The sequence below is a fragment of the Amborella trichopoda genome, chromosome 12, assembly GCF_054954075.1.
Source record: "Amborella trichopoda isolate Santa Cruz 75 chromosome 12, AtrichopodaSantaCruz75HAP2 v2.0, whole genome shotgun sequence".
NCBI classification, from domain to species: Eukaryota; Viridiplantae; Streptophyta; class Magnoliopsida; order Amborellales; family Amborellaceae; genus Amborella; species Amborella trichopoda.
In genome coordinates, this window is record NC_142347.1 from 48655777 (window position 1) to 48679732 (window position 23956).

General features: G+C 33.9%; 1 protein-coding gene across 1 annotated transcript; it reads left to right on the forward strand.

The window, feature by feature from the left end:
• Nucleotides 1-18667: 18667 nt before the first annotated feature.
• EXO70G1 (exocyst subunit exo70 family protein G1) lies at nt 18668-22622 on the forward strand. Its single transcript, XM_006845695.4, has one exon. It carries the CDS (start codon nt 19919-19921, stop codon nt 21938-21940), a length of 2022 nt encoding a protein of 673 aa, XP_006845758.1. The 5' UTR covers nt 18668-19918; the 3' UTR covers nt 21941-22622.
• The last annotated feature ends 1334 nt before the right edge of the window (nt 22623-23956 follow it).

Sequence of the window (23956 nt, forward strand, 5' to 3'; positions counted from 1 at the left end):
GTTGACGCTCTCAATATTCTCCTTTGAAGGAACAAAAATTCCATCTACAAGGGAAAGCATATCAATGCTATAAAGTAATGGTAGCAACTAACTATTCCACATCAGATAGTTGTGATGATCTAATTTGATTGTGACCTGAGATAAATTGGGCAGTCCGTGCACAAATGGTGCAATAGCCTAAGTCTGGGTACTAGAAACTGTGTTTGATGCCATTCTAAATGGTGCAGAAGAGAGAATAAGGCCTAAACTGGTTTATAAGGGGTAAATAAAAGGCGTTATTTTGCTGGTAGAGAGAGAAATAACTATGATAGCAATAACCTAAGATTCAAGAGAATGGTGAATAAAACAATTAATAAGATAAGAGAATGGGCTATGAGAAGAAGTCCAAATAAGAGAGAGACGTTGGGTTATTAGCAATAGCCCAAAGCTTAAGAGAATATTGAATAAGACAAACGAGTGGGTTATAAGAAGTCCAAGTAGAGAGATACGGTGGGTTAATGTGTTGGGTTATTGGTGGGGGGACAACACAACTACTATGGCAGTAAAAAAATCGATAGAGAGAAAGAATGAAAAGGGACCGAAAGAAGCTACCAGCAAAATAGGGAAAGCTCTCAAGAGAGAGAAAGCAGCGTCAATATCGAAGGCTATCACTCTGATACCATGAAAAAAATTAGTATTTATCTTTAATTAATTGAATGGTACAGCAACGATATATATAACATGATAAAGCAATAATAGGATAAGTATCCTTGATTAAGTAAATCAAGGATACGTGTAACAGCTAATATTTACAACAAATTAAGAAAGTCCAAGATATGTTAACTACTCAAAGCTTGGTGGTCGGAGTCATGGGCAGTTTGAAATATCGAACCGGCCTTGAAAACTAAACTGGCGGGTTCAATTGGCCTAATCGGGTAGGTCTAAAAAATATTTAAAAATAAAAAATATCAAAAAATCTAAAAAAATATTGTAGGCATATTTAAAGAATGATAAACAAGGCACATTCAAATGAAGTTGAAAAGTGATTAACAAAAAAAAAAAAGATTTTAAAAAATCAATTTTAAAAAAAATAGAAAAAATATAAAAACAAATATTTATGGCCAAAATATTTTCTAATCTTTGCCAAAAAGATAAAAAAAACATTCAAAATCACATTACAAAAAATCCCTTATTTTTTGAGATTATTTATTTATTCATTTATTGTTTAAATACCTGGATGGGCCAACAAAACAGGCCAAAACCAGATCGACCAATGCTCGGTTCCGGTTTAACCTGCCGGTTCCGACTTGAACCGGTCGAGTTTGCGAACACTGTGGTGGGTCGCCACAACATGACATCTTGTTGTACTCTTACCATGGGTAAGGGACCCATCCCCTCTAAACTACTAAAAAAAAAAAAAAATCTAATGAGATAGGGAGGGCCATCACTCCTTCCATCCTTGGGAGCCATCTCCTTTCCTTTCCACTTTTATAGTGAAAATGAGGTTCGTCTCCCTCTCCCGCTCTCTTGTGAATCATCTTTTTCCTTTCAATTTTTAAAGTGAAAGGGAAATGCACTTGCATATCTATCTCTCTCTCATGAAAGGGAAATGCAGTTGTATGAAGAGAAACAAAATGAAGATAAGCAGTGTGCCCCATGACAACATCCATACGAGGGTGGGTGCTGGATATGAAAAGATGAGAGGACTGAAATCAACAGCATTGAAGTTTAAACATGTGTAATAATTGGCTGGCGTTTGTTTTTGAATTTTCAACCTGGTTTGGACAACTCACATGACGAGTTCTTTTGCAAGTTTTGAATTTATTGATATATATATATATATATAATAATAATAGCTTAAACATGTCAATTTGTTATAATAATAGGTTGGCATTTGCTTTTGAATTTTCAACCTGGATTAAATAACCCACTTGGCCAGTTTTTTTTCAAGTTTTGAATTTATTGCTTTTATGTTGAGATTAGCCCACTAGCTCATATGATCATAAGAGCTCAACGATTTAGATTGAATCTGAGCCGATCTAACGATCATGATTTCATTTCGTACTTTAATATTAGTTTTTGTTTTATAAATGTAAATAACTTAAAATTTTAGCAAAGAGCATGAATATCAATTTTTTTGTTTTTTTTTTTATGTGTGCTTTTTAAATTGCTTCAAATATATTCATCCTTGCATTTTTTAAAATTCCACTATAAGTAATCTACACATGTAGGAGCCCCAATCCCCACTGAATTTCCCTAATAAAAAATAAAAAATGCAGTGATATCCCAATGTCCGGACCAGACTAGGTGGTCATCCCAGTAGAACCACTGACCGGTACCTTGTCGGTACAGTCTAAAGACAACCTGTAAACACTCATGTTTGACTGATTTTTGTTTTAATTTACACCTTTGAAAGGGAGTTTTTTAACGAGAGTTCGTCTTTACCACCTGGTGTTTGATCTTCTTGTGATTTTGAATTTGCTCGTGATTGGTTTCTAATTTAAGATTGTAAATTATCAATACATGGATAGATGTTGGCTTCACTCTCATACTAGCATAAGAAGCATTGTTTTTTTTTGTAATATTGCTAGCTCAAGGTACATTCGGGCAAGCTTTCTATGCTTCCCCTACAGCATAGAAGTTCTATGTTCCCCCATATCCAACCGTCCATTTTGAATGGAGGGCTAAGATCATCCCAATAACAATGTCACGTCTCTACACTATTTTATTTTTAATTTTTTTTTATAAAATATTTTGACACCAAATTTTGGACGTCAATTTCTCTATTAAACTCGTACTAGCGAAAAATATTTAAAAAAATATTTTCAATAAGATAAAATGACCAAAATACCTTTCAAAAAGTCAAGGGGTATTTTAGTCATTATATTTTATCAAAAACTTACTTTTAATATTTTTATAAGTGCGCCTCAATGAGAAGATGGCACATACCAAATATCATATTTATACAATTTGTATAAAAAAAACTAAAAATAAAATACTTTAAAACATCGGATCTAAGATCAAACGGTAAGTGACTCTTTTGATCAAAATTGGACAGTTGGATGGTAAGGGGAGAATAGAACTTCCATGTTGCACCTTTCCCGATACATTTACTCACAAAAGATGAAACGGTTATTTTGAAGATTAGTTGAAGTTCACCTTTGACTAGACATTCATGAAAACCAAGAAGCTCTTGGACATAATCGATTTTTCATTGAAGTTTTAAAGGTTTGATATATCTCTCTCTTTTCTTTTTGTATGACTTCATTGACTTGGTTTAGAAATGGAAAAGTATTTGGTGAGTTGGGGGAGTCATGTCCCAACATTGTTTTTTGAGAGATTTAAGGCAGGAAGCACATCTCAAACCATTGTAAATCAATTTTTGCCTAGACCCATGAATTTGGAGCCACAAATAAAATACATATGAGATGATCTTCGAAAAAATAAATGAGCAGGCCAATAAAAAAAAGGTGCAAAATAGACCCTTTTTAAGGCAAAACTCGTATTATTTTCTAGAGTCATAGTCGTGCTGCTCTAGACGATAGACCTGCAAAACTTTGGATCGACCTCACTATTAAAATACATATATATAAATAAAAGAGTAATGACACCATGAGATCCTCCTACATCAATGTGAGTAGGACTCCAAAAGATCACTAATAATTTTTGACACGGATCTCTAAAAAAGTTATCACATGAGTGAAGGGCTTCGGTGGGATGGGTTTATTGATAACTTTTATATAGATCTGTGATAATATTTAATGGTGATCCTTTGGGGTCCATAGGTGTGGGAGGGACTCATATATATGAAAAATTCTGGGATTAGACTACTAGCTCATATGAATCATATGAGCCCAACTGCCCAAATTGAATCTAGGCCAATCTGACGGTCACAACCTAATAAAAATATTTAAAAAATAATTCATAAAAATAAAGACCAAAATACCTACAAAACATTTTAGGGGTATTTTGGTTAATTTATTTCTTGCAAATTGTTTTTTTGATATTTTTATTAGATTCTTCTATTTTTTAAAAATACACTCCTAAAATTTCAAATTATTTAGATTAGTATAAAAAAGTTAAAATTAAAATACGAAATGAAGTCGTGACTGTCAGATCGACCCAAATTCAATCTGGGTCGTTGGGCTCATATGAACACATATGTTCATATATATATATATATATATATATATATATATATATATATATATATATATATATATATATATATATATATATATATATATATATATATATATATATATATATATATCTGAAAAAGTCTTCTCAACACCTATAGGCGAAAATAAACAGTGATTTAGCCTACTCTTATCGCCGTCCAAAGTTTATCGTATGGTCACGATTGTCCGGTAGTGTTTTATTTTTAATGTTTTTTCTACAAATTGAAATTACTTTAAATTTAGAGCGTATGTACATATTAGTGAGATGCACCAAATAAAATATTAAAAAAATAATTCACAAAAAGCATATTAACCAAAATACATCCTAAATATTTTGGGGGTATTTTGGCCAATTTTTTTCATGTAAAATATTTTTTTGATATTTTTCATAGATTCGCCTATTTTTTATGATGAATATATACTACAAATTTTAGGTCATTCCGATTTGTAGAAAAAAATTAAAAAATAAAACACTACTGGAGAATCTTGACCGTGTGATAAACTTTGGACGGTGATGTGGGTAGGCGAAATCATTGATCATTTTCTTCTATAGGCGTTTTGTAGTATATATATATATATATAATCTAAACTTCACAACCTTTCAAATTACAAAAGTTTAAGATAGAGAGAGTTGTGAATGGTGGATTTATTAATTTTGTAGTTTATTTTTTAAAAAAAGTTATTTTTGTAGGGAAATTTATAAATATTACAATAAGACAAAGATATTTTTGTCATCTCCATAAGGGGTAAAATTGAAATTTTAATTAAAGGACAATGAGACTCTATAAATAAAGTTCCATAATACTAACTTCCAAAATATCATTGTATTTTTGTGAAAATTTCAAATTTGCTCTTATTTAATGGTAAAGTTACCTATTTAAATAAATTTTAATAAAAAAGTAATCATTGTTTTGATAAATACACCCATCACAACTCCTTCTAACTTAAATATTTGTATGTTGAGGGGTTATTAACCCATATATATATATATATATATATATATATATATATATATATATATATATATATATATATATATATATATATATATATATATATATATATATATATATATATATATATATATATATAAGACTTTTGAGTTGTTGTATTTTTTGCATCATATCTTCAGCTTGGAGTTTCTTATTAACAATCTTATGTTTGATTTCAAGTTGTAATGATCCTAAAAAGTCTTCTTTTTTTTTTATATGATTTTTAACCGTATTGATCTCTTTGATTTTTGGTTTATTAAGAAATTCGAATTTAATAAGAGTGTCATGAATCTTTGTTTCAATTCCTGTCTGAGTAATAGTCATTGGATATAAAAGAGTAAGAAAAGGTACTCCAAGGGTTACAGCTTGGCTGAGTCCTTTGACTATTATGAAAATAGTTGGGAATCAATGACTTTCATTACAGAGCTTCTGATGTTTCAGTGGTATCTTTGACAAAGTCTGCCTCCTCTGGGAGAAGGGAGGAGGTATTTATAGGCAAAGGAAGAGGCTGGATGCCTTTGTGACAAAGGAAGCTGTGTGGCTGAGAAGGGATGCCGTAACGAAGAAGGAAGCTATGTGGCTGAGAAGGGATAAGGAGGACTTCGTATCACGGAGTGGGGTCACGAAGAAGGACACGTGGATGGCTAAGGCTGTGGCCGTGCATTGGTGATGGGGATGGCGAATCTTTCGTACGTCGGTGGAGGTCGTACGTATGAACGAGTCATAAGAAGAAGACAGGTATGTAGAGGGAATATATATTGTGGCATTGATGTGACTCCAAATTAGTCATATCAATAAAAGCAGGGAAAAGGAGAATCTTCACTGTGGATGTGTCTTGTCACGGTAGGGAAAAAGGGAATCTTTACTGTGGAGGTGTCTTGTTGTTGTAGTGAGGTCATATCAACTTTATGAGATCGGGCCTGGCTACATCGGGGTTTTGGTTGAATTCTTCAAGAAACGGGTTGCCTAACTGTACAGTTTCTTCTGATGTAGTTGGTCCTGTATTTGGTGCTGCAAAGATATGAAGAAGGTGTTCTTCAAGTTCTTCTAATGTGGCATTAGGGTGTGAGAGATATGCAGAAAAAGTAGGAAGATTGACAGTATTATTTTCTTGAGGATGAAGTGTTTCACATGGAGGGGGTATGCGTTTGAGTGTGAATGTGGAGGGATCGGTACTGTAGATATCCCACCATTTTATTTTAATGGTTTTACCAAGTCGAGGGACATATTCAAAATTGTTTGTATTATTTTCAGAAAGGGTATAATCTCATTTAAGGATCCACAGAATTTAGTAAATGGCCATAAAATATAGGTGATAATCATCCTGGGCAGTACAAGTATTATGGGTAGCAAATTTGTCTTGGAAGGCTTGAAATGCGTCTGGTAAAATCTGAGTGTGTGATCCCCAAACCAATGTTGAAACCAACTAGGGAACCGTTCCAAGATAGGGAATTTGAACTGGACATACTACGAATGAGTATTATTAGGATTTTGATATGCAAAGACCTTGTGCCAGGCCTCAATATACTCAGCATACTTATAGTATTTATATTGGAATTCAGGATTGAATAATTTTTTGCCTTGCATGGGGTTACATCCCCAATCTTCATATGATAATAACTTTTTAATCTGTAATTTAGAATATGCATATAATTTAGTATTACTTTGGTAAAAATGAACAATAGAAACAGAACCAGTTTCCATTAATACTTCTTCATACCATTCGCGGGTTTTGGCTCCATTTAAAGGGTTCAAGTGGTTGGCTAAATACAAGGGAGCTAATTTATTTGGGTCAATGTTTATATGCTTATCGCATATTGGTATATCTGCGAGAAATGCAGTTTCGATATAAACTGATTTTGGAGCAGATGAGGTTTGTCTATGTGGGTAAGCAGCTGGAGTGAATGCAGGGCTAGGAGTTTGTATTGGACTTTGCGGAGGAGTCTGGATAAAGTATTCTGGCACATTCGTCGACCTCATAGGTGACATAGGTGTCAGTGGTAAGGAAGAACTGGGCATAAGAGGCCCAAGTATAGGACAGGGTACTAAGTCCATTCTTTGTTTACCATGAGATTTACTTTGAGATGTATTCATATTCACATAAGTATTTTGCAAAAAAAATTGCAAACCGCAAGGAATATTGTCTGGCTCAGGTAGTGGTGGTAATGTACGGCCCCCCTGCAAAAATTCACGAGCAAGAAAATCAGGTAAGGAATATGCAGAGCCGTGAAGATGTTCAATAGAAAAATCAAAAGCAGATAAAATAGCTTGCCAGCGGGCAAAGATTTATTTAGACACAAGATTTTGAACATCCTTTTGCAGAATATCCTTAGCAGCTTTGCAATCAGTTCTTTTGAGAAAATGTTGATTCAAAACATCACTCTGAAATTTAATGACACAATGTATTATGGCAAGTAATTCTTTTTTCACAGTGGAATAATTTTTTTGTGTAGGATTCCATGCTTTTGAAGTAAAACGAATTAATTGTTCGGTTGAATCAACTTGTTGTTTTAGTATACCGCCTAGGCCTAATTCTGAGGCGTCGCATTCAATGATTTTAAATGCAGTAGGATTAGGTAGTGTTAAGCAAGGTAATTCTTTGGCCTTTAGTTTAAGACGTTGAACAGCCAAAGTATAGATCTCCGTCCATGGTGGAGGATTCCTTTTTAACCTATCATATAAAGGGTTGGCATCTATGGCAAGATTTTGATAGAAATTACTAATGTAATTAAGACATCCTAGAAATCTTTGCAATTCGGTTTTGTCTAGAATTTTATCAGGGAATTTATCAGCATATATATATATATATATATATATATATATATATATATATAGTGATTTCACCTACTCTCTTCACCGTCCAAATTTAATCATGTGGTCACGATTGTTAGGGAGTATTTTATTTTTTATTTTTTTTACAAATCGAAATGACCTAAAATTTGGAGGGTATATAAATCTTACTAAGGTGCATCTAATAAAAATATAAAAAAAATTATCCGTGAAAAATAAATAGACCAAAATACCCTTAAAACTTTTAAGGTGTATTTTGGTCAATTTTTTTTATGTAAAATATAATCTTTATAATTTTCAAAGATTCCCCTATTGTTTATTAATACACACTCCAAATTTCAGATCATTCCGATTTGTAAATAAAAAATAAAAAATGAAACGCTACCAGACAATCATGATTGCACGATAAACTTTAGACGGTGTTGGGGGTAGGCGAAATCACTGTTCATTATATATATATATATATATATATATATATATATATATATATATATATATATATATATATATATATATATATATATATATATATATATATATATATATATATATATACTTCCCTACATCATAGAAGTTCTATCCTCCCCCTAACATCCAGCCATCCAATTTTGACCAAGAGAGCCACTCATCGTTTGATCTTAAGATCCGACGTCTCGAAGTATTTTATTTTTAGTTTTTTTAATACCATTTTTCCGAATTTTAAATTTGGTACATGCCATCTTCTCATTGGGGAGTACCTATAAAAGATATTAACAATAATTTTTTGATAAAAAATAATGGCTAAAATACCCCTTGAAGCTTTCAAGGGTATTTTAATCATTTTATTTTGTTGAAAATATTTTTATTTTATTTTTCACTAGTACGAGTTAAATAGAGGAATGGACGTCCAAATTTTAGTGTCAAAATATTTTATAAAAAAAAATTTAAAATAAAATAGTACAATGTGATTGGGGGAATCTTAGCCCTTCATTCAAAATGGAGGGTTAGATAAGGGGGATGATAGAACTTCTATGATGTAGGGGAAGCATAAATATATATATATATATATATATATATATATATATATATATATATATATATATATATATATATATATATATATATATATATATATATATATATATATATATATATATATATATATATATATATGGAAAAGATGAGATTAGCCCACTAGCTCATATGAATATATGTGAACATATGAGACCAACAGCCTAGATTGAATCTGGGCCACTCTGACAATCACAGATGTCCGGTAATGTTTGAATTTTTTTTCTACATATCCAAATCAATTGAAATTTTAGGTGTGTATTTTTATCATCAATGCGCACGTAATAAAAATATATAAAAAAAAATTTCACAAAACAAATGACCAAAATACCCCTCAAAACATTTTCGTGGGTATTTTAGCCAATTTATTTTATGTAAAATATTTTTTTATATATTTTTCAAATATTTATCTATTTTTGATGAACACACGTCTAAAATTTTAAGTGATTTGGATTTGTAGAAAAAAAAAACTAAAATTCAAATACTACCAGACATCTATGATCATCAGATCGGCCCAGACATTGGGCTCATATGTTCATATGAGCTAGTGGGCTCATCCCATCTTTTTCCATATATATATATATATATATATATATATATATATATATATATATATATATATATTGTTTTTAACTTTTAAAGACCTATTCCCCATTTTGGATCGGATTGTGGAACTGATCAGATCCGAATACATAGTCAAATCCGAATCCTATGGATAGTTTTCACATCCATATCCAAATCCAAATCCAAATCCAAACATTCTAGATCCAATCGAATCTGGATCTAAGTGGATCCGGAAAATTCTCAACCTACTGTTCACCAATTAAGCCCTGACCCAATTCCTAAAGCCATGGACATTCACCCGTAAAGAAAGTCACTCCATATATTGGTTTCACAATGTGTTCATAAGCTTTGATGTGGTACAACTACGAAACCAAGTTTTGCTCCTTGCTATTCTTGAGCTTCCTACCTAACGTAGAGAACTTGGGAATAAAGCCAATACAATGAAATTATATTATTAGGGCTTTCCATGGTTAGTAGATTTTGACAAAGAATACATCAGAAATGCAGTAGATGGTGTTCCCTTACCTAAGTTGTTGGTCACGCCTTATTTGGGCATCCACACTTTTAGTGATAGGGTTAGAACTTCTTGAATTAAGTAGTGTGCTAGCTTGGTATGTCATTATTCATAGGCGTAACTTCAGGATTGTGACTTTTTCGTTGATAAAATGCTATCAAATATCTGAAAACCTATTTTAAGTCTATTGACCCAAAAAAACATTAATATTGTAATTTTAGCAATTGATTAAAAAGTCCCTATTTTCATAATTAAATACAGAGGCAAATAATGCATAGGCTTGAGTACTGTTACCAGGATGAGTGATAGAAATAACAAATAAAAAAATTACTGTTATCAGGATATTCAAAATAGGCGAGAAAAGGTAGGTGAAAACATAAACCAAACCACATGAACTAAGTCAAAATACTATTGTTGTTTAAAAACTCTCAATAGTATACACTATCAACTCCCAACAAACATGAATTTGAATATGTTCTATTCAGCATTAGGCCCAGTTTGAATGGACCCCTAACTTGATGTTAAGTCCATCTCTCTCTTGAAAGCCTGAATAGAGAGTTTGGTCTTCTCCACTAACATTAACTCCCCTTATTGTTTTGAGTGACATTATATCATGCATATGTGGGAGCATACTGTCCATTTGCTCCATCAGGCAAAACTAACGCTGGAAGTATTTTTAGGATCTCCAGGGATGTAGCTTCTTGAACATAGTGTCCAACTTTTAAAAAGTAAAAAAATTCAAATTGCACTCTTTATGTGCATAAAAAAAAAATTTAAACTTCCTAAAATTGACCAGGGACCATCCAATTTTTATACTGATATTAAAGAACTCAATATCTGAACGTTATTTTTTTTTTTTGTTGACATCAAAAACTTTAGATAAAAAATATTCCCAAGTTACTCTTTTCGCACAAGGAAGTAAGTGCACATTATATGCTCCGACGAAAGCACACTATACGTCCTCGTTTCCATTTATATCAATGGTGCAGTTGGCATACGGATGCATCCGTAGGTGTAGGGGTAAGGTGCACCTTCAAATTTTATCATGGTATATAATTTTGATGTAAGATGATTATCTCAAAATCTATTTTTATATCTAATTATAAAATTTTAAATTTCAAAAATAGTTAAAATCAAGTAGATCTATAAACATATGAAAATCTTGAAAATGGACGGTGTAGATAGTAGGTTGTAAAATGCACTATTTTTGAGACTTAAAATCCTTTTTGCTTTTCATGGTCATACATCTCAATATCGATATGATCAATTAAAGGGTTTTTCAACATTAAAACTACTTTTTCCGATAGATTTTTGAGGTGCATACGTAGTTCTACATTATAAGGTTGCATCCTTATATAAACTTTTTCCTTATATCAAATATGCCTACATTATAAAGAGAAAAGTTAATATAGAGCCGATGCTCTATACAATCAAATTAGAGCCTACCTCAAAAAGTTCACTAAATGGGGTGGTTTTGATACCAAGTATTCTTAAATTGATCATCTCGATATAAAGATGCATGGACATGAAAAAAAAATGGATTTCAAGTTTTGAAAATAATACATCGTATAACACATTTTTGGACCATCAATTTTCAAGATTCTCAAGTTTTCATAGATCTGCGCCATCTACACTATTTTTTAGGCTTTAAATTTTAGAATTAAAAATAAAAATATATTTTATGAGTATCACAAAGATTTCCAATATTAAAACTGCATTTCTCAATACTATTTGAAAGTGCGCTTTACTTTACTTTGATTGTTTAGAACCTCGGCTCTATACAAATTGCACCCGTTTGTAATAACCTTATTTCCCCCCTACCTCAACTAAAGGGGGCACAGGACTGAATAAACAAAAGCAGTCCATCGAGACATGCCCTTACAAAATACAATTAAACTTCTGATTATGACAATGGCATTGATAAAGAGCCTAGTTCAACAGACCATTATTGACAAATAAGTCTGTTTCTTCCCAGCCATTTACAAGTGTAGAAAGAAATAACTTGGATTTATCTCTTGGTTATTAGGAATACCCATAAATTTCTCAAACACTAATTATGGAGAAAAAAAAGAATTGCTTCACACTAGAGAAAAAAGTTTACAATTAGGTTGCAACTTTAAAATGTAGAATTAAGTTGCACCTAAGAAATCCATAGTAAAAGATTGTTTTGAAATTCGAAAACCTTCTAATTGATCATTTAGAAGGAAAGAAAAAAAAAGATTTTTAAAAAAAAAAAAAGAAAGAAAGAAAGAAAGATTTTGAGTCCTAAAAATAATACATCTTGCAACATATTATCTGGACCGTTCATTTTCAAGAATTTCATGTGCTTATAGATCTATTTGATTTGAACCATTGTTGAGGTCCAAAATTTTATAATTAAGAATGAAAATGAATTCTCAAGCTATCCTAAGAATTTTTGACACCACAATTATATATTATACTAAAATTTGCTTACTTTGATTCTTTAAGGTTGCAACTTTTATACAACCGCACTCATATAGATCTAAAGGGAAAAGTTTATATAGAGCTAAGGCACTAAACAATCAAATTAATGCCTACCTCAAAAATTTCACTAGAAGAGGTTGTTTTGATGGCCAAATATCCTCAAATTGATCATCTCGACATCAAGATGCATGGACATGAGAAGAAAATGGATTTCAAGTTTTGGAAATAGTATATTTTGGAATGCATTGTCAATTTTCAAGATTTTTAACCTTTTCATAGATCTACACTATTTTTTAAACTTTAAATTTTATAAATAAAGATAAAAATATATGTTAAGGCTATCACAAAGATTTTCAATATTGAAATCACATTTCTCAATACTATAAGAAGGTAGGCTCTACACAAACCGCACCCATATCTAAACAACTCTAATTTTTTATTGAAATTGTTGAACCGTCCAAACGGATCCCTAGACTGCAAATTTGGGTGACTTAAACAAAAAGAAAGTTCCCAAGTCAAAAGGGATGCACCTAAAACAGAGTATCAAATGTATTGTTATGATATTACACTTGCATAATGAATTCCCTCCACTTGAACCAGTTTAAACTATTAATGGTTCCAGTGGCAGAAACCCTTTCATGGTCTCTCCCTCTTTCTCTCTGTCTAAACTATGGACGGTTTCAATGGGCGAAATCCCTTTCATTTTTTCTCTCCATCTATCTATTTAAACTAATGATGTAGAAAACAGTTCGGTGATCCGGATCAGTCACCCCAAAAAAACAGCCTAAATCGCCATTTTATTGTGTAGAAAAACCTGTGAACCGACAAAAAAAATGTAAAAAGATAGTGAACTAGCCAAAAACTGTTCTGAATCTATGAATCAACGGTTCGGATCGCCGTTTTACTGTAGAAAATCGTTGTTTTATTGTACATAACTACCAATTTCTTTGTAGACTCGATCATTTTTCTATATATAAGCAAAACCAGTGACTGATTTTTAAGGCGGACAAAGCAATTTCGTGTTGAACCGGAGTTTTTCAAATCACTTATCCAAACTATTAATGGTTCCAATAGGAAAAAACCCTTTCATGGTCTCTCTCTCACTCAATTGACAAAGACCTTGTCATGGTCTCTCTCTTTATCACAATAGGCAAACCCTACCTTGATCCATTGACTAAAAACATCTCATTTTTTCCAGCAAGTTTTATGTATTTTTTATTCGGAGAGAAAGAGATATCATCACGAGAGAATCGTCTTTTACTTCTTGGAGCTGTGACAGTGAAATTGTAGATTGTGTTTGCTTGTGGATGTAAACATATTAGCGATGAACCACGTGTTCGTTTTCAATGTGCTTCGCTGCGTATATTAATTCTAGCCCACTGATTTTATGATGCTCCCATAGGAGCATACTGTCTATTTACTCCCTTGGGTAAAATACGAACTAGGAGCATTTTTGGGACCTTCAACTTTGGGGAAACAACCTCTTTCACCTAGGGACTAACCTCACTAACTGACTAAATTGTCTCAAGAAAAACAGTCCCGAAATTGAATACGCATTCCAATTTTTAGAGAATAAGATTTTCGTTCTAAAACTCAAAATCCTAATTTTATTTGTTGAAAATAATTATTTTATAATTTTTAGGTGGATCCCAAAATCTCACATGAAAAACAATTCCCAACTCTTCAATAGAAGTAAGTGTTTGGCAGAAGCATAGTACACGCACTCATAATTCTCCTTCTATGGTTTTCTCTCAGTTTTCACTTTGTCATAGCCTTTCCGGTTAGCGTTCTCTAACAAACAAACAAGTCCATTGGCCTAGGGGTAGCAATGGATCCGGACCGGACTTGGGACCTGAGGGGTAGACCTGATCCGGGTCCAAGTACAGGTTTGAAACTCGGACCCAACGGTCTGGGTCAGGGTCCAATATCTTGGACCCGAACACTATCTGGGTCAAGTTCTAGTAATATTTTTTGGGTCCCAATATATAAAATATAGTTAAATATATAAATATTTAAATTTTTGGATCCGATCCGAGTTCGAATCCAGTTGGACTAAACCGGACCCGTTGCCACCCCTACATCGGTGTTGCAGTTCTCCCCCTCTTAAAAACAAACAAGTTCATAACAGCTCCCCCTAAGCTATGCATAGAGTGCCATAATGGCTTAGAAATTAGTCCAATGCACAGAGCAAATTACTTGCAAGGAACTTGTCACAATTCTTCCCCTGTCATAGGAGGATTGGAATAATAACTCCCTAAGAAAATGCACACCAACTTTGGATTAAATAGTGCAACAATGTGGCCATTAGTCTCAATCCACCCACTAGCTTTCCTAGGAGCATACTAAATAATTAAGGAAAATATTTTGATAGGGTTATAGCTTTATCCGAATAAATAAAGCCTCACCTCAATATTAATGGAAAATTGTATTTTTGGTTTCAGAAAACCTTCAAATCGATCATCTAGAACTTGACCATTGTGATTGTGAAACAAATTAAGATTTCAAGCTCTAAAAAGAGTATATATTGTAACATATTATATAGATTGTCCATTTTGCCTTGAAAATAAATGTTCACGAATTTGTAAGATCTGTACCATTTTTTTAGGTTCAAATTTCATAATAAGTGGTGAAAATTAATTTTAGAGCTATCAGAGAGATTTCATATGCCTAAAGCACTCTCCAAATAAAGATACAAGATGTGGATTTACTTTGTTTTCATAAAACCTAGGCCCTATAGAAACTCCATCCAATAATGAATACATCTCTCTCTCCTTTGAGTAAGAATATAATCACCAATGTGAAAAAGGCTTTCTCTCGTTTGAGTAAGAATATAATCACCAATGTGAAAAAGCCTGGCTGCTTCTCCGGGAGTATATTGTATATGGGATTGTCACATGTCTAGCCGGTTCCAGAGGCATCTAGGATTTGAAAGGCTTCTCTAGAACCTTCTACACTCTATTTATTAGTATTTACAATCAAGACCTTCTCAAAGGCATAAGACAATCTACAACAAGTGTATGCTACAAAGAGACTATTTATCTTTTATACATAAAGGTCACAATCATTCTTGTCTCTCAAATTTCAAAATAAGTGGTTATAAAAATATCATTGAATAGACATAAAGTTCCATAAAAAAAATTTATCGGATTTCGTGACTCACCCCAAGCTATCCAATTTGACATCTAATGTGTAACAATGACCGTCACCTCTATATACAAAAGATAAATGGTCTCTTTGTAGACAATCCCATTGTATATTTGCTCCTTGGCTAAAGTCTAAGCTATTATTATTTTTAGGGTTCTAATTATGAGGGATGTAATATTTTGAATCTAACAACCATCCTCAAAAAAAAAGAAAAAAAGGTCCAAATCGCTTGGCATACAGAAATAATGTTCGAAGATTAAACAAGTACCATTGAATTTAAGGAGGCAAAATAAAACACAACCTTTCATAATAATCATCTAACGATTCTTAGGTGGACCCCAAACTTTAATATATAAAAAAAAAGATGAGATTTCTATAAGTCCTGGGCTTTATGAAAACAAAATAAAGCTTCACCTCAAATCCACATCCAAAAAGCATTTTCTAAAGGCAAAATAAATCTCAATGATGGTTCTAAAATCAATTTTCAACACTGAAAATGAAATTCGAAACTCAAAAAATGGTAAAGATCTGGTACATCTATGAACACTTATTTTTAGAAGCGAAATGGACAGCCTAGATAATTTGTTATAATAATTGTTTTTTTAGAGCTTGAATTTTTTTTTTTTCACAATCATAATGTTCAAGCCAAATGATCAATGCTAAGGCTTTTTAATGTTTGAATTGCACTTTTCGATGAGTTATAAAGTGGAGCTATACTTATTTTGATAGGGCTGCAGCCCTATCAAACCATTTTCCAAAAGGGAAGATATATCTATGTGTGTATTTATTCTACCAAATGCAGTTAACATACAGTATGCTCCAGCAGGAGTATGCTATAAAGGACAATTAACCTAATGACCTCGACCTCAAAGCAAATAAGTTCTCTCTCTTAAATGTAAAGCAAGTCACATACCCCTTATCATTCTAAACAACAATGTTTCCCATTTAAGGAACCACTGTCACTTTAGCTCTTTGGACAATAAATCCCCATGAAATTCCCCTTCATCCTTAGATAAAGTACTCCTACATGGCCATTAAAGTACTCCTACATGTCCAATAGCTCAGACTTTAGAGCGAGAAAGTTTTTTTTACTGTTTTAGAGAGAGAAACGCAATATAATAAAACCCATCACTAGTGTTTCTAAGGGTCCCTTGAATCTTATGAAGTGTTTGGTATTTGTGGCTCAACCCCAACAACGATTCCATCTCTCATCCTTCTTTTAAAAAACATTATGCACAAATGATGGGAATAAAATAGAGGCCCTCAGTCCAAAGTCCAAAGTCCAAATCACTAAAGTGATAATATTCTCCCTCACTTTTGAGAAAGATACAAATTATTGTGTGCAAGAAAACCCCAAAAATCAAATGAAACAAAAGTTTAATTTTTTTTAAGGATGGAGTTTCTACAAGGCCTAGGATTTATGAAAACAAAATAGAGTCTCACCTCATATCCTCATTTCTATGGCATCCAAAATCTCCATGATGGCTTTAAAATCAATTTTCAATACCAAAAAAAAATTCTGAAACTCAAAAAATGCTATACATCTTGCTGATCATGAGCACTTATTTTTAAAGCAAACATGGACGGTCTATAAGATTTGTAGCAATAAACATTATTTTTAAAATTTAAAACCTTAAGTTTTTTCACGACCATAATGTACAAGCCCAGATTATCGATTTAAAGGTTTTTCAATACTTGGGGCAATTTTTCGGAGGTTATGAGACAAGGGTTTACTTATTTTGATAGGATTGCATCCTTATCCAACCATTTTCGGTAAATTATAGGCCTCTAGAGTTTGGAGTGCATGGATCTTACAGTTTTGAGAGGGGGAAAACGCCAAATCTCTGCAACAAGAAAACTACATAAAACAAGTGAGACAACATTAGACTTATTGGTTAAATAGACAGAACTTTAGACTTCTTGGTTAAATAATAAGCCTTTGAAATTTTGGGGAGGGTTATACGAGGTATCAATGTTTGAAAATAGATAATCCAAATAATAAGTCACATGTACTATTTTCGTGATTTGAAATCTTTTTCTTTCATATTTATATATCTCAAGGTTGAGGCGATCAACGAGAGAGATTTTTTAGCATAGAAACAACATTTTTTGATAAGTTTTTGAGGTACACCTTCCTTCGATAGCATGAACTTGACAGCTTATATGAACTTTTTTCTTGGAGTATATAAGGGTCTTTAGCATTTAGAGAGGACGCCCTTTAAATCTATAGGGATTGCAACAAGAAAAATTCAGGTGTTTTTTTTTGTTTTTTTCATCCCAGCTTTATATTTATAGGTTTTTATAATCCCTCAGAAATCCAGATAAATTACCAGAAGTATTTTTTAGATCAAATGTCAAATCTTCCAGCTTCCGGTCTCTCGAATTTCCCAAATTTTCATTTTCCGGCCTCAAAGACCCAATAATCAAAAAAAATAGGACGTTAGCACCCAATAATCAAATGAAACAAACTATAGCTGTCTTTTTTTTTTTTTTTGGGGTAAGATGGGTCTATGGAGTATAGGGTTTCTAGAGTTTAAAAAGAGGAATTACACCAAATTTCATTGCAAAAAAACCTAAAAATTAAATCAAATAAAATTTTCAGCTCTAAATTTCTCATGAGTGGATTATGCATTATGAAATCAAGCTTCTTTGTTTTGCTATTGAGCTTTCTACCCCACGTATCTAATGTTGATGTGATGTTTGAGAGTGAACCATCAATGATATCATACATTAATATGACATTATAGAAATCAATTCAAGAATACATAGATATGTTTTCAATTCTAATTCACTTTTAGCCATATAATGAAGATTAGATATGAATAAAATAGACATATATAGAGGATTATAAAATTTTTAAAATTTCCTTGAAATCACAGAGATAAACCACTACAAACTCTTTACTTGGTGATATGAATTACGGGGGGAAAATTGAGATTTAATACATTTAAAAATATTATCTATCTTTTTTTAAAGGGCATAAATATCCAAGATACCCCACATGTATGTGGCCCCCATTACATTTCTGTCATGCATATGCTATGTTGTAAAGTGCTTCTTTCTGTACTTCGTTTTTAGGGTTTCAGTGGCAACAGAGAGAGAGAAAGAAGAGAGAGAAAAACGCTATCTCCAAAATCCACAGCTCTCTCTCCCTCAAGCTAGGGTTTTGATGGGTTTTCTGCATTTTCCATGTTGATAGTCTCCAGGGATTTCTCTCTTTAGGTTTATGGTTGAATCTGGTGGGTTTCTGTTGCAGTTTTAGTTCAGAGCACCAATAGACATTTTCTGAGTTCAATGGGAGTTTTTTTCACCTCTTTGATGAGTTTTCATCTGCTGGTTCTTGTTTGAGACTCCATTTCTGCAATTTTTGAGCTTTTTTGCGAGTCGTTGAATGGAATTTCCATGAATGGTGCTTGATTTAATCTGTAATCATACCCTGCAACTCTAGAACAAAAAGGAGCTTTTTTTATTTTTTGGTTTGGATCTCATTTAAAAATGTGGCCTCGATTCTTCTATGGTCCTGATTAATGGTGTGAATCTACTTGCTCACATGAAAGATACAGGGGCCAATGCGAAAAGGGAAACTGAATCACAAGAGGTAAGCTTGATTTCATCTTCCTTTACCTTTTTCTCTCTCTAAAATTAACAACAATCAACTTTTATTTATTCCACTGTATTGCTTTCAGATCCTTCTTTTCTATCCTTTTACACTGAGAATTGGTATCTAGGGCTTATTCTTTCACCTTTTCGTTAGGTTTCTATCTTCGCTCTCTAGAATTAACAACACTGAGCTCTCATTTGTTTCTGTGCATTACTTAAGTGTTAAGATATTTTATTAGTTTATTTCCATCATTTCTCTCAAAATTGGTTAAGTGGGGCTCCTTGTTGTAGCTTTCCCTTATCTTTATATCTTTTCTGCCTCGAACTCCAATAAGCTCCTTTGCATTTTTGTGAATCCTTATTTCCACCATTTCTCGAAGAATTGCTATCTGGGTCTCTTCTTTTAGCTTTCCCTTGTTCTTCGATCTTCTCTCTCTTGGACTGAACAGCACCGAGCTCTTCTTCGTTCCGATTCATCATTCAAGATCCTTCCTTTCCATCATTTTGTCTCAGAACTGGTATCTGGGGTTTCTTTTACCTTTCCCTTGTCTTTGTATCGCTCTAGACTTGAGCAGCACTGAGCCTTCTCAGTTCCCTTCACTATTCGGAGTCCTCTTTTTCTATCATTCTCTTTGAGAATTGCTATTTAGGATTCAGGAATGAGCAATCAAAACAGTTATTCAGGCATCAAGAACCTCTTAGCTGCAAGAAAGTCCCTGAAACTTAGCCTAGAGAAATCCAAGGCCTTGGCCAATGCATTAGACAAGACCGGACCTCGACTCGATGAGATTAGCCAGAGATTACCTGCTTTGGAAGCAGCTGTGCGCCCCATTAGGGCTCACCGAAATGCTTTGCTCCAAGTTGGGGGCCACATAGATCGAGCAGTTGGTCCAGCTGCTGCTGTTCTTAAGGTTTTCGATGCAGTTCATGGTCTTGAGAGGTCTCTTTTAGCTGAACCCAAGTCGGATATTTGGGGTCACCTCTCAGCTGTGAAGAGGCTCGAAGAGGTTCTCAATTTTTTGGGTGAGAATTGTGGTGTTGCGATTCAGTGGCTCGAGGATATTGTTGAGTATTTGGAAGAGAATAACGTTGCAGATGAGAGGTACCTTTTGAATCTTAAGAAATCATTGCAGAGCTTGAGGGAGTTGGATAGAGAGAGGACTTGCTTAGATGGGGGGCTTCTTGAGGTGGTGCTGGACAAGTTAGAGGCTGAATTCTGGAGGCTTTTGAGAGAGAATTGTCTTGTTCTGCCTATGGCTACGCCTGGAGAGCAACCCTGTATTGCTCCATCTCCGTTGCCTGTTCAAGTTGTGCAAAAATTGCAGGGTATCTTGGAGAGGTTGACTGTAAATAATAGGCTTGAGAGGTGCATTTCACTCTATGTTGACACAAGGAGTGACAATGCTCGGGCTAGTTTGAGTGCTCTGGATATTGGGTACGTGAAGATTTCAGCATCTGAATTCAATGATGTACAGAATATGGAGAAGTACATAAACCAGTGGGGTACCCATTTGGAATTTGCAGTGAAACACCTCTTTGAAGCTGAATATAAGCTATGCAATGATGTTTTCGAGAAGATTGGCCCTGATGTATGGTTGGGTTGTTTTGCTAGAATCGCTATACAGGCTGGAATGCTTGAGTTTCTCAAGTTTGGAGAGGCTGTAGCCAGGAGTAAGAAAGACCCCATCAAGCTTTTGAAGCTTTTGGACATCTTTGCTACTTTGAACAAGCTTCGATTGGACTTTAACAGGCTCTTTGGGGGGAAGGCATGCTTTGAGATACAAAACATGACCAGAGATCTCATCAAGAGAGTTGTTGAAGGAGCTTGTGAGATATTTTGGGAGCTTCTTGTTCAGGTGGAATTACAGAGAGAGATGCCCCCACCTCAAGATGGTGGGGTCCCAAAGCTTATAAGCTATATTACTGATTACTGTAACAGACTTCTTGGAGATGAATATAGGCCTGTTTTGATACAGGTACTGGTGATTCAGAGGAGCTGGAGACAAGAGAAGTTCCAGGAAAGGCTCCTCTATGACGCCATACTAAAGATCATTAAGGCTTTAGAACTCAATCTCGACACTTGGTCCAAGGCGTATGAAGACCCCACTTTATCTCACCTCTTTATGATGAACAACCATTGGCATTTTTGGAAACATGTGAGAGGAACCAGGCTTGGGAGTCTATTGGGTGATGCCTGGTTAAGAGACCACGAGCAATACAAGGAGTATTTCTTGACCATGTATTTGAGGGAGAGTTGGGGAAAGCTTCCTACTCTCTTGAGCCGAGAGGGTCAAATATTGTTCTCAGGTGGAAGAGCCACTGCTCGTGATCTAGTGAAGAAGAGGCTCAAGGCCTTCAATGAGGCATTCGATGAGTTATACAAAAAACAGTCGAAGTGGGTTATATCTGAGAAGGACTTGAGGGAAAAGACTTGTCAATTGGCTGTCCAGGCAATAGTTCCAGTTTATAGAAGTTATATGCAAAACTATGGGCCACTGGTGGAGCAAGATGCGAGCGGTAGCAAATATGCAAAGTACACAGCAAGGAACCTTGAGGACATGATTGGTGGTCTTTTTCAACAAAAGCTTACAAAATATCCCAGTTCAAAGGCCAGGCACTCCAATGGGAAACTCAACTCAGTGATGAGCAACCAATTTCAATCAGCCCCAACAGTTGCGTGATTATGTTATACTGATTGAAGTCTCCCTAACTGGGTGATGGGTGAGATCAATTCAAAATACAGTGTCTTTTCTTATCTTCTTGAAGTAAAGCATATATTGGTTTTCTAGCCATCAAGCTGCCCTTGTTTGTTTTGAAAAGTGTATCTATGAGGCTTAAGTTATTGTAGTGTGAGAGAACTCGAGAGAAAGGGTTTTGGACCATCCAAGAATTGGATTGTCTTGGGTCATGTATATATTCATCATGAAATTGTTTGGGATTCCTTAAAGTCAACCAGTCGGCAGGTGCAGTTCTTTACACCATGAATTTGTCTGTGACATAGCCTGTGACATAGCAAGATAGAAAGGGAAATCTTTACATGTTATTGCCTTCTCAGAATTGCTGGGCTTTGCCTGAACAAATGAAGCTTCTAAGGTAGATAGTGAATAATTTTGTTGCGCCCCTGAGAGGGGTTATGGGTATTTATCATAAAAATGAAAAATGGGTGCATGGTATTTATGCAGTGATGTCATGGTGGTTGTTAGGAATGGTTGTTGCATATTGCTGTATATCAAAGTGTTGTGCTCCTGTGGGGCACCTTTGATTATGATCTTTCAGGTATCATTCCCTTTAGGTGTTTAAGGTTGGTTAAATCAAATTCTTGTAATACTTTTATGTGTAATGTGTAAATTTGATTATTCTCAAGTTGTTAGATGCGCATTTGATTGAAGTTTTTCCTGGTTCCCATGGTTATGTGCCTTGGGGATATTGATTTAGTGTAATGCTTAAATAATCAAATGGCGGATTCAAATTCCGTACCCCTATTTTTAACGCGCAGCAGTAGTGATCAGGTTTTTTTTTAATCAAATTGTTGTAATACTTTTATGTGGAATGTGTAAATTTGATTATTCTCAAGTTGTTAGATGCGCATTTTGATTGAAGTTTTTCCTGGTTCCCATGGTTATGTGCCTTGGGGAGATTGATATAGTGTAATGCTTAAATGATCAAATGGCGGATTCAAATTCCGTAGGCCTATTTTTAACGCGTAGCAGTAGTGATCAGGATTTTTTTTTTTTAATTCTTTTTTTGAGATGTATTATTGCTTACAATATTTCTCCAAGTGTTTCATTTGCCAACTTGCAAACCATCATGCCAATTTGATATCATAATTCGTGACTTCTATGTATCATACATTGTCATCATAGTGCTTTAACAGGTATTAGGCATTTCCTTAATATTTGGATATATACAGTTTTCAAAATTGTCTTTCACGTTATTCTTAAGTTGTAATTTCTTGAAATAACAGCTTTGATAAGCCTTCTTACCTTCTGAAATCGTAAATCTGAACCTGAACCATTCAATGAAAATTTTGTTTTCTGTATTCTAAGAACCCCACAATGCGCTCATTCAGTTGATATATTATGAGCATGACACTCTTAGCCTCTTATGGGCTTCATATCAGAATTTAAAACTGAAATTTGCCCTCAAATGTGTTCCTCACCACTTCATGTGTGATAACTTCTTTTATTAGTTGTGTGCATTTAGCCTATTTCCTTTGTGAGATGAATTCTTCTTGTACTCGCTGAGGTGGTTCTTAGTTATCTTTTCTCACCAGGATTTCATCATCCAAGCTACACCTTAGTATTGGAACATGGCTTGCCATGATTTGCTTTATATTTACTACAGCCCTAGTATTTGGCTCAAGGGCTCATGGTGCCATCTTTTATCCTATTTCTTTTCATTGTAAGTTTTATTTTATTTTATTTTAATGGTAGGAGGCTTTGTAGAGGCACAATACAACTAGAGCATGAACCAGGTAACTTCTTACTTGGGGATATGATCAAGAACATATATTAATAAATTTAAGGCCATGTATACCTTTTATACTTCATTAGTTGATTGGTTTACTGTATCTTGTTATATTGTGTGGGGAATTAGCCTCCTTATGCAATCTTAGTGGCCCTTAGTGACCCCCAAGTTGCAGATATTGTTTAAGGAAATATTATAGATGGCCAGTTAAGGAAGTGGCCAACTGCATA